The sequence below is a fragment of the Sturnira hondurensis genome, unplaced genomic scaffold, assembly GCF_014824575.4.
Source record: "Sturnira hondurensis isolate 20B ecotype Veracruz unplaced genomic scaffold, ASM1482457v3 Scaffold0009719, whole genome shotgun sequence".
NCBI classification, from domain to species: Eukaryota; Metazoa; Chordata; class Mammalia; order Chiroptera; family Phyllostomidae; genus Sturnira; species Sturnira hondurensis.
The window spans coordinates 8,164,060-8,179,301 of NW_028082350.1; the positions used below are offsets into that span (position 1 = coordinate 8,164,060).

A 15,242-nucleotide genomic window follows, 5' to 3' on the forward strand; every position below is an offset into this window, starting at 1 on the left:
ATATATCTTTCACTGTTCACTTTGTTAGTTATACTCAGCGTGTGGTTGGAAATGGAATCAAAGCCCAATCTGGCAATCCCGAGGTCAAAGTCAAAGGCTCTGATCCTGTGATAAATCAGATCATTGATAAACTGAAGCATGTTATTCAGGTAAGTGCCTGTCATCTTTTATTGGTGTATTCTGGTAAATAAGAAATGGGTGCTTTCCATTATATGTGCTAAATTTGTTAATGCTATCTGATAATCCTACCTCAAGCTGAGTATCGGAATAACTTCTTGTATTTAGGGTTTTGGAAATATTTGCTTGATTGATTTTTCATACAAAGTCAATGTGCAGCAGTATTTTAATGACTAGGCAACCCGTATCTGTGACAAGAAGCCATAGCCTCCTCATTTCAATAAATAAGGAGAATCTCAGGATGAGCTTCATCCCTAATAATAAACTTTAGACAGGAGAACTACTGACCATTAAAGGAAACATATAGCAGAGTGTGGAAGATGCCAAATTCACCATTCGGGTAAGTCTCCGAGCCTTTCTATTAAGGTTTTTGCTGCATTTTCAACAAAAGTCATAGATGAATAATACGTGTTTCTTACATTTATTTTCTATATTGCCTTTTACATGTTATCTCATGATCTAATTGTGTATGAAATACTCCTGTTCTACACTTAATTTTATTTACTCAAGCGAGTTTTTACTGCTGGTTTTAGTACATTTGCCCAAGCACATATCTATCAAAAGAATATTTTATTGAACTATTCTATGAACCAGAAACAAAGATTATGATACAAATTATAAAGACCACCCTCCATTCTGCATCTACTGGAGTTTCAGGTAAGAGGGACTGTTTTTTAGTTATTAGTCTTTATGTAACAATTTATAGGTGCATATTTTTTCTAAGGAACTGGTTGATACTTATTTCTAGTATTGTGTGATTATTTGTTGGAAACTATACTTAAACATAGTACAGCATTTTTATTGATATTAAAGTATTCTAGAGCCGTTGGTATGCTTCCCATAATTTTTCTGGAACACTTAAGTCCACGTGGAGCCAGTTCTCAGGATTCTATTTCTACAAGGGCCTCTGTATCCTGAGAAAATTCATGTAAGCAGGGCATGGGCCCTGCATCCAAAACCATAGATTTCTCCTTACCAGGTGGCAATAATGACTAGTTTATTTATTCTGTGACCGTTACTTTAGGAAGATAGAGCTCTCACCTGGGAGGCAGAACCAAAAGTAACTTACATTGAGAAAAATATAAGAAAGAAAATTAATTGGTGTTGCAACTGTTAGTGAGTTAAACTTCGCGGCCTCTGGTGAATTAAACCAATTCCCGCAGAGAGAAACCTCCAAGATAAAGTAAGTACCTGCCTCGTGCTGCCCAGTGCTGAGACGTTTCTTGAAAGTGATTAGTCTTGGAATTGGGTCGGGAGCTAAGTGACCGTGAAGAGCATGGGGCAGAGTGAACAGTAGGAACCGGACCAGAGACTGAGGCAGAATAGCTGAGGTCAGCAAAGAGAAAGCTTGTTGTCCTCAGAAGCAATCACGGGAGTTCCTCAGTGAATGTCACTTGGTCACGCAGAAGGAGGGAAGTCACTTTTCCTGCCAACTTTCTGGAACCTTGCTACTTCTTAATATGAAAAGCAGGAGCTCCAGTTGACATTAACCTTGACTCAGTGAGAACCTGATGAGGTTTCAAGTAAAAGGAAAACACTGCATTCATTCTTAAGGTTCTAGTGGCTCAATAACCAATCTATTAGGCAGTTGCCACATAAGCTAATTAGATTTCTAAGCATGCACTGACGTATCGGTGTCATTGTGGGGGTTCCCAGGAAAGGGATTCTGGGGTGCGGCTTTGTGTACAGGAGCCCCGTGGCAGAGGGCCCTCACAATCAGTTAAGGGACTGGAGGAAGTAGGTCTGTGCAGCGGGAGCAACTGACTGTCCTGTAACTAGCACAGAAGCCTCATCCGAACCCAATAGGAAGTGTGCAGCTGCAAGGGTCCTTTCAGACTGTCTGGAACTGAGACAAGGAAGTGAGTCTTTAGTCCCCCGATTGACCAGTCGTTGGATGTGGGTTACTGGAGTGGAAGGAGGTGGAAGGATGTTAACTCAGGCCTGAGTCATCCTATTACCTGAGCTGAAGGAAGGATTGCCTTGGGCTAGGGGGTACCCCACAGCATCATGCAATATAGTAGAGTCTGTAGATCAAGGCTATTTGAAAATGTTAATACACAGTTGATCATAAAAAACAAAAGAGCGGAATGTAATCTGCTCCTCTCATTGAGTGAGGCCCAGTAAATTCTTAGTGGTCTTCAGAGCGGAGTAAACATTCCCCAGAGAGAGCACAGGCTGATCCATGGGAGGGCAGGAAGGAAAGAAGAGAAGTTCTGGTGTATATTTATTCTCTCTCCTTCTGTTAATTTTTTTTTTAGTTGTAGGAACCTGTCTGCAATATGTAACTGCTCAATGGCACATGCATAGAGCTTCGAAATGCAGAAATACATGTGTCAAGTGGGTGTGTATTCCAAATGTTTCTATGGGACATATATGATGAAAACAGATGAGGAGCCACATGATAGGCGATGAGGATGGAGCTGCTCTAGAGGGCAGAAGGAATGACATCAGAAAGCATGTTCATAAAGAAATAGGTAAATACCCCAAGTAGAGGGTCTGTCACAACTCTCAGGAGGAGGGCTCACTGGCAATGTCTCCCATCCAGCATAACACTCCCCTCTTCTGGTTTCACAGGCTCCAAAGCCACTTCTTTTTCAAGATGACAGGGGAAATAATCCCACTTTCTTTTTGAACCTCCTGTGTTAAATTTTATGCCATTGTTTTAACTTTATATTGCTGTGGAGATCTTCAACGATTCATGCTTAAGTTTCATTCTAGGGCTACAAGAAAATATCAGATAAAAATGTGGCCTTGGAGGTTTATCTTTTAAAAGTCCACTAAGATAATCTGATTCAAATTTAGATTTTTATAGAAGATAGCAGAAAGTCATATTTTTTGTGTGAGTATCACTGAAATATGTCCCTTTCCTATCTTGGAACATGTTTTCCTCTCAGCCAGATCTTCTGGAGGTGAAGAGAAATTTTTGATTTTACCAGACTTCTGACTGCCGATAATATGTGTGTCCCCTGGAAGGACTGCTCTCGTGCTGTCTACATCAAGGGGTAGTTCAAGGACTCACCACAGTGTCAGGTCTGAGAAGGTTCAGGAAATGATCTTCTATAAGTGAGAATTTATTAATTGGGCATAAGTGTGTGACCAGGGAGGAAGGAGAAGTTGGAACATATTTTAGAATGTCATCTGTAGGTTTAGATGTTTACTTATTTGTGTTTGGGTAAAAAAAAATGAGTTGATTTTTTTGTTGTAATGGCTATCAAGTGCATTTGTTAATGGTATACTTTGAAAATGTCATCTCCTATCACAGGCATAAGCAAGTGTTTCTCCTGTCCATTTTTTTTCTTATGTGGAAATAAGCCAGTCATATTTTTCTGGCAAAAAATGGCTCCATGCATTAGTTTCCAAATACTTTTCTTTTGGCTTGAGCTGCACTGCATTCCTACCCTGTCACCTTTACAATTAGAGTCAGCAAACCAGTTGATAGGAATTTTATTTTGTAAAGCCACTTTTTAAATGTCCTCATCATTAATTTATTCAAAATATTCAACCAATACTCATTGAGTTCCCACTGTGGGCCTGGTTTTGCACAAGGCCCTGAGGCTAAAGAGGTAAACAAACTAGACCCAACCCTGCTCTCATGGAGTTACGTTCTAAGGGAAAGTAAGCAAGCACGTACAATAAATGCAGCTGACAAATATATGGAAATCAAAACAGGAAGAAGTAAGGAAAAGTACTTAAGAAGATTGTGCTAGTGGAGGCCACTCAGAAAGGTATATTTGGGTTGATCCTGAATGAGAAATCATAGAAAGGAAGAAAGGAATCATAGGAAAATCTGGGAGAATGGTGTTTGGAGCAGAGGAAATAATCAATTCAAAGGACTCGCCACGTGGATAGGTTTATTGCGTTCTGAGAACAAACAAAGCCATGTGGCTGGAACAGAATAAGTCAAGGGGAGAGACAACTATAAACTGAATTGAAGGAGGTCTCATACGGGGTTTAGATTTATCCCAAACTTGGTGGGAAACCACTAAAGACTATGGGCAGAGGATGATGCAAGTTAATTAATGTTTTATAAAAATGATGTTGGTGTCACTATGGAAAATGGACCCTAAAGAGCAAGAATAGAAGAACGAGCGTGATGTAGGCAGAAGATTGTGGTGATTAGAGCTAGAATAAAAAGGATGATGAATGTGAGAAGTGGAGAGGTTTAGATAAATACAGAAAGTGGAGCCATCACGAATTGGTGATCAATTGGAAATTGGGATGATGGAAAGAAAGGACAAGGACAACACCTAGGGTTGATGGGATGACTGTGTCAGTAAGTAAAAAAAACAAAACAAAACAAAACAAACAGCCCTGGGAGTGGAGCAGGTCTGGGTTTTGCTCAAGGCTGATTAGGAATTATGGTTCTGTTAAAGCTGAGTTGCCTGTTAGACACCCAAGGGACCCTCCAGAGTTCAGTGGTGAGCACAGAGCTGGAGATGGACACTTGGGAGAGATACTTCCCAGCCTACATTCTAAAGCCTACGCTTGAGGTTGGCACTGCTTGTACCTTTCAAAACCACCTGTGGTATAACACTTATGGTATAGCCAATAACCAGTGAGGAATTTTCTAAAGGGTTAACTTGAACTTCTTTAGATGTTTGCATCCAATTGAATTGTCCTGTGAGAGTAGATTGGAAACTAAACTTGATTACTCATAGTTTATCTGACTGAGGATATGTATGGGCATTTTAGCTCAGATTTTCTCTCTTACTAAACTACTTTGGAAACTTCTTGTTCATATTAACTAAGCTCGTTCAGTGTCAAGCTGGAAGCAAAAAAAAGTCACAATTATGCATAAATTTATCTTTAAGCATTAAATAACATCTATCATTTTTCAAAGAAAAAAATCTCAGCAGTTAAAATCCTATCTTCTGAGCAATTTAAAATGACAATGACCCACTGCTTAGAAATTATATTACCTTCTTTCGATATGAAACATAAATAATATCAGAGATACTTTCTATAATTCTTTTATTGCAAAACCAATAAGTGTTACAGTGTTGTTAAAAGTAGTAGATTTAAGTAACAGCTTATTTCTTCAAATGTAATAATTCTAATACATGTAAGAATATTTCGAGTTTCCTTGAAATGTTCTTTTTTATGGGAAGACTAAAACTCCATTAAAAAGTTGTCTTCATGCATAACATTAATTTGATTTTTTAATATGTGTAAAAGCAATAATCATAACCATTTACTTAAAAATCACAACATGTACATATTTTATAATATTTCAACAATCACAATTACCGATTCAAACAGAGATAAGAGATTCTTAATTTTTATAGAAAAAGACTGTTAAATTGCCTTCTTTTTTCTCCCTCTATTCCTAGAATACCAAAATGATAAAGAGTAGCTTTAATGCTATGATAGACTGAAATGAGACTCTCAATAGATAAGTATGAGGTTAGTGGTTATCAATACAAAAAATCCATAATTTCAAAAAAATAGTATCTCAAAGTTTCTGAATTCTGAAAACTAGTCAAGTTTTCTTCACACCACTTACTATAACCATAAGGAATTTTAGGAAATTTTTTCTATTGTTAGTATAGCTTATCACAGGATGTAGAAATGGCCAATCATAACTGATTGGCCAATTGTTAATTGTGATCTCTTGGGCATGGGGTGGCAGCTGATTCTGAGAAATTCCTTTCTTTCCACTGATTCCTTTTCTTGCTCAGGGAACTCACCATAACACCCTGACTCCTTCCCCCTCATCCCCAGTGCCCCGTAATAACAGTCCCCAGGCTTACAATATTAGTATTCCAGAAAGACAGCATGTCTGATTTGTATTAGCAATGCAGCAGTGATCAGAACACGTTGTTCTTTTCTGGTTCAGAAGAAAGTGTTTGAAATGCGTTCAATAACTTTGAATGGTCATCTAATTTAGCAATTAGTTTGTCTGAGTAAATTCAATGGAAGTTTGCTTTCTGGATCTGTGCTATAATGCACTGACTTCACCGTTGGCCATTTCATTACAAAAAAAAAATGGATTGTCAGCATGACACCACCACTTCAATTAGCATACAACCAACTGGAAATGAAAGTATAGAAACTCTTTTTGAAAGTAATGGGATTTGGGTTGGCCCTAGATAATTTATTTTTCATTATTTAAAGAGTATGTAATTATTTTATGCTAGATAAAAATTTGACTTATATTCACTTGTCTGCTGCTGATCTTATACTCTGTCATTTTCTGTTAAGATTTGAGCCTTTTATCTGCCAGAGTTTATGTTTGTAAAATATGTTAAAAGAGCATTAGATAGTGGAACTTTTATACTTTTTATTTAGGTGATTAAGACAAACTACAGCCATATGTAGGCTAAAACCTTTAATCTTTCTGTTTAAAACCTAATGTAAATTATAGTTTATATCACACAATAAGATTCCCAATAACAACCAGCTCCCACTAAATTTAGATTTATTTTTTTAAAAAATGAAACCACTGGGCTTTAGGTTATTTCAGGAATTATGAAATATAAAAGATAAATATACAGCATTATATTATACACAATTAGAATAACTGAGAAAAATGATGATTTCGACAATTGGTAACATAACTACCCATTGGAGACTCCAAAGAACTAAAATAAAATAAAGTCCCTTTAGTTTCAGAATACATGTTGCTGAAGCGAACATCTCCTTAGTGTCAGTAAAGAACCCTTGCCAGATTATAATGATGCCCATGACCTTTGAGTTAGCAACAAAGGCACAGACTAAATTTCAGCTCTGTGGGCATGAGCTGTATGTCTGTAGTCACCTCACTAACATCTTTAACACTCAAAATAATTTTGATACATAATCAAAAAGATAATGATGAGTGTTGAAAGGTTTGTAGAAATAGGACCCTTAAACATTGCTTGGAAAGTAAAATTGTGCAACTACTTTGGGAAATAGATAATTTCTTCAAAGTCTAAACACAGAGTTACCATATGGCCCAGAAATTCCACTCCTGTGTATTCCCAAGAGTGAAGAATATATGTGCACACACACAAAAATTTCTAGATGAATCTTGATAGCAGCATTATTCATAGTATCTAATAAGTGGGGATAACTCCAGTGGTTGCCAACTGATATCATTTTATTCATCCATTCATCATATTAACTGATGAATGGATGAATAAAATGTGGCATATCAATACAGTGAAATATTCTTCAGCTATATAAAAAAAAAGACTGGTATGACAAATGCTATGACATAAAAGAATCATGGGAACATTATTTAAAGTAAAAGATCCAGTCACAAAAGATCACATATTGCATGCCTCTTTTTTTAAGATAAATATTAATAAATGTATTTTACCATTTTACTTGAACATCAATTTTTTATTTGTATATAGAACATTCCACAATATTGGCAATAGCCATGATCACCGTGCCTCAGGCTTATCCTACCTGACCAGGATGGCCTTTGGGATACCATACAACAAGGATGATTATTTCTTGATATTGGAATGTCTGCAAAGTTTTATCAGTTTTTGCCCTTTTTGCTTCCTGATCCACTGTTCATTCCCCAACACACTGCTGCATAATTATTGCCTTCATCATTCCACAAAATGCTCTTGGGACACTCACTCATTGTCGTTGTTCATGATCTGACAGCCGATTGTCAATTCTTCTCTCTCTTGACTATTTTAACAGAATTTATTTGTATGGGTGTCCCCCTTCTCCTTGCTCTCCTTAATTTCTCATCAGCCTTTTCTGTTATTCAACCCCAGGATCTTTGTCCCTCTCTTCAATTTCTTTGAATGCTTACCTGGGATCTCATCCAATCTCTTTTTACTTCTCATTCACACACTCTCTGCATCGCCCTCTCCCACGGCTTCATGATAATCACACATTTAGATTAGTCCCAATATTTCCAGAGTCTCAAATACGTCACTATACCAACTGGGCAAGGAGCGTGGAATTTCAAAATCAACAGTGGAAGAGAACTCTGTGCTGTTTCTTACTGTCTTCCCTAAACTGACCCCTTTGCTGCTCTTCTGGATGCCCTGAGTTGTGCCTTGGGTATCATCCTTAATTCCTCTTTTCCTTACCTCTCCATATCATCACAGGTTTTTTTTTTTTCTTTTATCTCCCAAGTATTTTGAAACCTCTGCGTCTCTTAACATCATGGCCATTGTTGATACCACTGTTAATCCCTATCTAGATTTGAATAATTTTATCCCAGTCCTACAATCACTGGTCCACAAAATATCCCGAGACAGTTATTCTATCGCCATATCTTATTTCTCTCCTACACTCACTGCACAACACCCTCCCATCTGGTTTATGTATTCAAAACCCCACTGCAGAATCTCGCAAAAGTCACTAATTATCCCTTGTGGCAGAACCCAATAGACAATTATCATGTCAGTAACCATTTAAAGCCATTCAATTAAACCTTACATTACTAAGATAAAATCCAGGCTCTTGGGTTTTTGGTTAAATGTGTAAATTTAGTGACATGTGTATATCTTCCCTATTCTAAAACTACTCTAAAATGCAAATAAGTGAATATAAATGTATTAACTCAAAGGGAAACAAAAAAAGTCCAATATATGTTAAGAACATTCAAGGCAGATAAAGGAATGGAAATTGACATGGAGCCATCAGTTGCAATTGAAATATATGCAGTGAGGCTTACTGATAAGAAATTGGGCAATTCATCGGGCAACACATAGGGTACATGGAAATACCTGATGACGTGCAAGACAGAGATGGAATAGAGAGCCAAAAGCTCATGCATTGTTTAGCTCCCCAGGTCAAACTGAATTCCAGATCATTCATCCTTTATTTCTTCTTTGCAGTCTAGAGGTGTATTTTCTGAGGGGAAAAAAAAATACCACAAAGATTTGTGGCTTGTAACTCTGGCCAGAAAAAGGGAAATATGAATTATGGGGCAGAAAATGGAAGAACTAAGTGAAAAGTCACACACTGACTTGTTTTCTGAATGCTGATGTGCAGACTTTCCACTTCCCATGTAGAAAATTAAATTACTCTTCTTCGGAGACACTGATCAATTCTAGGGAAAATAATTTCATATAGTGATTGGGCCTCCACCCACTGAGAAGGTTAGTGGTCACCTAACTGGACGGTAATAAAATATTCTATTATACCATATTTACATAAAAATTGCCCAACATTAATTGATAATCAATGTTCACTACAAATTTATGAAAAATATAAGTACAAAAGCAAAAAAATAAATGAAAGATGGAGATAAGAGATAGTGTAAAGAAAATACCCCAAAGCTATATGAATGTCCTCCAAAAATTATAGAATAGTTTCTATTCTTTTAAAAATAATACATTGCCTCCAAAGGGTCAATAAAAGAATAAGAAAGAGATTCAGGAAATTAAAAACATAAATATTAAAATTTCATTAGAAGGTTCAGAGATAAAGTGAAGGAACTCTTTTTAAAAATTGAAAAAGGAAGATACAGGAAATAAAATGTTGAAGTATAAAATTTCACTGTAAGTGATGAAAGTAAGAATGCTTCAGAAAAAAAAAAACAAAGTACTAGGGAGGTGCAATTTATCAAATAAATAATACATCAAGTTTTTTTTTCCAAAATGAAGAGTTGTGACTCCATTTTGAGCCTACCATGTCACCGATACAATGAATGAATCCACACATATACCCACAAGAGACAGAAATTTTGAATGATGAAGAGAAGATATTAAAACTGTCCAAAAAAGAACCTGAGCAAACATAATACATACAAACGCATACAAGGAATGGGGGTCAAACCTGTGGTTGCTCATCAGCAGGAGCACCAAAAGGCAATGGCAAAGCACTACCTTCAAACTAGGAGGCAACTCATATCTGACCCGAAGTTCCACACCCAACTCAATTAGCAATCTAGTCTGAGGCTAGATGAGTAAGTTTCACAGACAGTAAAGATACAAAGTTTGTATGTTGTATACCTTATGAAAATATAAAGCTGTTAATAAAAAGAATAATACAGAAATAAGAATTGTGAGGGTCCAGGAAACATGGTATTTAGTGCACCAGAGTAGGAAAATGAATGACTGTTTGTAAGAGGGCATTTTACAATCCCCAAAGAAAGAAATTAAGTAACTCAAAGTGATGCGCTAGCATGTGTGGAAAATATATTATTAAGCATTTGACAGATCTGCTAGAACATTTAAGAAAATACAGGAAGAGGTGATAGATACAAGGCAAACTATGCAAATTGATCAATACCACGGCAATTTTAGATGATAGTAAAACAAATGCTTTACATGAATAGAAATATAATCATAACATACTATTGATTTGAATAATATATTTGCAGTTATAACTATTATTTTAATCAAAGCTTTGCTAAGACTGTATGAGATAGATGGTGGAATGGAAAATGGAACTTGGCGTTGTAACAGAAAGTCCGTGAATATTGCCAAGGACTGTAAATCAAGAATACCTGCCCATTTAAGAAAAAAATTATTTAGCCATGCAAGGATAATACCCGAATGTTCAGTTGGTTTGATGATCACTGCCTATAGGAAGCAGAAAAGTAGCATATGAAATGCTTGGGCATAGGCAGGCTATTATTTTTAACATAAATATTTTGGTACTCTTCAGTTTTTTTTACCAGGTATATGCATTATTCTGATAGATATAACTTTGAAAACTAAAGACAAACTCTGCATTGTGATTCATACTGACCTGTGTAAAGTGGTCTTAGACGTCTCTACTCTCATTTGCTAATTTTTCCCCTTTTCTCTACAAACTTGTCGTCTACTCTCCCCACACAAACTCTCCTCATGGTTTTGGTTCTTTCAATATTAGAGGTTCTTTCTTACTTCTAGGTCTTGTATTCTCCCTTAAAGAAAAATAAAAACAAATAATTATTATTTTTACTTGGAAAGAAAAACATGTATTTCTTTTCTCTGTAACTCATAGTCAGCCATTTATGTCTCAGTTTGTCCTGACAACGAATATATGTACTGTTAATATTCTCTTTGGTGCTCTAACTGACTCTAATGAGAGTGAACTTTTCTAGAGAAAAAAAATCAAGGAATACAAAAAAAAAAAACTAGAGTATCAGATAATTTCCACAGTGGACTCTGAACCCATATTCTCTTCCCAAATATCTTAATAAAATTAGTGCAGTTTCTCATTTTCTGTCCCCAATCATTGCCATCCTATTGTCTGTCTGATTTTAGTGTTTTTAGTCATATTGCAGATACATGACTAATTTTTCACTTTGAACTTGGCTGATCTTTTTTGCTTTGACTAAGGGCTCCTCTTCTGCTTTTCTGGATGTTAAGTCACGTTAATAATTCTCCCAATCTCCCTGAATTCTTAGGGTCATAATTGTTCATAAGGCTTCCCCATCAAACATTCCAGCTTTTCTTTTTTTGTTATTTGTGACTTTCTGGGCCATGTGCAGTCTCTCCTGACAACTGCCACAACTCAGCTCTAAAGTCTGGCACACACACAAAAAATTCACCGAAAGATCTTTTATAGCACTCCGCCATACATAGTTTTCGACTGGCTCATGCATATTTCAGGTTTCTGCAGGTATATTACAAGTCTGTAATGCTTTGCAGACTCAATAAATGTACACTTAGTCACTTGAATGTCATTTTATGAATACTCTTTGTAGATGTGACTGGCTGGGGGAAGAGGTTTCTGGATATATTTCTTGCAAATCAGCAGTACTTAAACACCTGACCCCCCATAGTTTTGAAGCAGTTAATGCACATTGCAAGTAAGAGGAATATGGTCACAGGGAATCAATGTGAAAGTTTCCTAGGCACAGGATATTAAAGAAGGGAAATAAATCTATATGAAGATTCATTAAAATACTACATAAGAGTTCAAAGATAAAAATTAAAATATGAATTACAATATTCTCAAGAAATGTGTCTTATGAATAGAAATTCTGCATTGATAAGATGGAAACTTAATTGGTTTCATTAGAAATAAAATAAATCAAGAGTTTTATAGTACAGAGTTTGACTAGGTATTTATATACATTTTCACAAGACAGGTCATTATCATTTCTGAAAGTGATTGGACACAAAGACCAATGGAGTAGAATTGAGAGCTCAGAAATAAAACCATGTGCATACGGACAAATAATTTTTGACAAACAAGCCAAAAACACATGATAGAGAAAAGAAAGCCTCTTTAGTAAATGGTGCTGGGGAAATCAGAAAGCCACATGCAAAACCATGAAATTATGTGTCACTGTGTCCCCATGAACAAAAATTAATAAAAAAATTGATCAAAGACCTCAATATAAGATATGAAACAAAAAAAATACATAGAAGAAAATGTGGTATTAAACTGATGTACTTTGCTCTTAGACAAGATTTTATGACTTTGACCCCAAAGGCAGGGGAGTAAAGGAAAAAGTACATGAATGGGGACATTTACTATATCAAACTAAAAAGCTCTGCACAGCAAAAGAAAACCACCAAAAAACAAAAAGGCAGCCGACCAAATAGGAGATGAAATTTGCAAACAACAGCCCAAATGAGGGGTTAATATCCAAAATATATAAAGAATATATACAACTCAAAACCAAACAAACAAATAATTCAATTAAAAAATAGTGAGACAACTGAACAGATACCTCTCCCAAGAAGATATACAAAGGACCAACAAATATATCAAAAGATCTCAATGTCACTAGTTATTAGGGAAGTCAAATCAAAACTATACCACCTCACACCTGCTAGAATGATTTTATTATTCTCCAAGGAGGACATACAGAGGATCCAGAGACACATGAAAAGATGCTTGATACAGCTAGCTATCAGAGAGATGCAAATTAAAACCACAATGAGATAGCACTTTACACCAGTCAGAATGGCTATCATAAACAAAGAAACAAACAACAAGTGCTGGAGAGGTTGTGGGAAAAAGGGGACCCTAGTTCACTGTCGGTGGGATTGCAGACTGGTACAACCACTATGGAAAACAGTATGGAACTTTCTAAGTTTTGAAAACTTAGAAAGTTTGACCCCGCAATTCCACTATTAGGAGTATATCCTAAGAACCCCGAAACACCAATCCAAAAGACCTATGCACCCCGAAGTTCATAGCAGCACAATTTACAATAGCCAAGAGTTGGAAGCAACCAAGATGCCCATCAGTAAATGACTGGATCAAAAAGCTATGGTACATTTACACAATGGAATTCTATGCTGCAGAAAGGAAGAAGGAGCCCCTACCTTTTGCAACATCATGGATGGAACTGGAGAGCATTATGTTGAGCAAAATAAGCCAGGTGGTGAAAGACAAATACCATATGATCCCACCTTTAACAGGAATCTAAATAACAAAACAAACAAGCAAGCAAAGTATGACCAATGACATTCAAATACAGAACAGGCTGACAGGGTCCAGAGGGGAGAGGGGAGAGAATCATAGGGGAAAAGGGGAGGGACTCACATGAATAAGTACAAAGGACACATGGACAATAATTAAGGTGGGGGTGGAAATGGGAAGGAGGTGGGGAGCACTGGGGGGGCAGGGCAGGGAATATAAAACAGAAAACTGTACTTGAATAAGAATTAAATACATTAAAAAAAACAAGACAAGTAATAACAAGCATTGGAGAAGTTGTGGAGAAAAAGGAACCCTCAGTCGCTTCTGGTGGAAATGTAAACTGGTACAGCCACTATGGAAAACAGTATAAAGATTCCTCAAAAAACTTCAGAAGAAAGTAACCATATGACCCAGCAACTCCTCTTCTGGGTATCTACCTGAAAATTTTGAAAATATTTATTCACAGAGACACATACTCCCCTATGTTCATTGCACCATTATTCTCGGCGGCCACAATGTGGAGACAACAAAAGTGTCCTTTGTTAGAGGATGGGGTAGAGAAGATGTGGTGTATACATGCAATGGTACACTGCTCGGCCATAATAAAAGATGAAATATTGCCATTTGCAACAACATGGGTGAAACTTGAGGATATTATGCTAAGTGAAATAAGTCAGTCTGAAAAAGCTAAGAACTATATGATTTCACCTATGTCTAGGATACAAGTCTGAAAGTCATAGATACAGACCACGGTATGGTGGTCACCAAGGAGAAGGGAGCTGGGGGGATGGTAAAGGAGGCCAAATACGTGGTGATGAGATGGTTTGACTTTGGGTGATGCACAGTGTACTGATCATCTATCATAGAAATGTGTACTTGAAACTTATATAATCTTATTAACCCACGTCACCCCAATAAATTGAGTTAGAAACAAAATAAAAATGATTAAAAGGGAGGAATATAATAATAAACTTCTTTTGCCTTTCACCAGCATACTTCAAAACTAAATTAAGCCTCAACATTTGTAATGAAAGTTTCTGTCCTGATTTTTAAAAAATTATATCTAGCATGAAACTCATTAAACAGATGGCAAAATGTAATTTAACTTTCTTTTATACTCCATTTCTTTTTACCTTTTAAAAGGTAAATGGGCTTGTCAGCTCTTAATTATAAAAGTCTAATTTTAGTTTCTTATATACTGTGTATAACAAAATAAGACAGTTGCAAATTTACTCTTTCCTAGTGCCCTTCCATTGTACACATTCATTTTTAATTTAACAGTAAAGAAGTCCTTTCAAGATTTTTGTAAAAGAGTCACATTATCAGAAGAGAAGTTTAATACTTTAGAAGTTTAACATTTTTAGAAAATAAGAATTTTCTTAAGTCTCTAATAGGTCTTGAAATGAAGACCTAACTTATAAACTTTTAAGTATTGTTTTTGTAGCCATTAAATGTTTACAGAGTTTAAATTTCATAATTTCTCTCCTTAGAAACTAAGTGAAACATGCCTCAAATATATTAATATGAGTTATACTTAAATTCTTATTATAGTTTTTCATTGATAAGAATCGAGTAACAAATTTATTACGTCATACAAGAGCACAGTAGCCTAATAAGGCTACTTAAAAGGCTACTTAAGGCTATTAGTTTTCTAATAGAAAACTAATTTTCAATGTCTGTTTCACAAATATGCTGATGACTAGTGAGTTGTTTAATTTTCCATGCTAATTCATTAAAGTGTCATGTTTTTTTCATTGTTAAAAAGGACTGTTTATCTGATATTTATATTGAACAAATGA

General features: G+C 36.0%; 1 protein-coding gene across 1 annotated transcript in view; it reads left to right on the plus strand.

Annotated features, from left to right (window-relative positions):
- Nucleotides 1-15,242, plus strand: part of GPC5 (glypican 5) — a 1,180,201-nt gene that overhangs the window by 389,260 nt on the left and 775,699 nt on the right. The window contains exon 6 of the mRNA XM_037057549.1: nucleotides 29-149. Within this exon, the coding sequence (XP_036913444.1) occupies nucleotides 29-149 (121 nt within the window). The remainder of the gene's footprint in view (nucleotides 1-28; nucleotides 150-15,242) is intronic.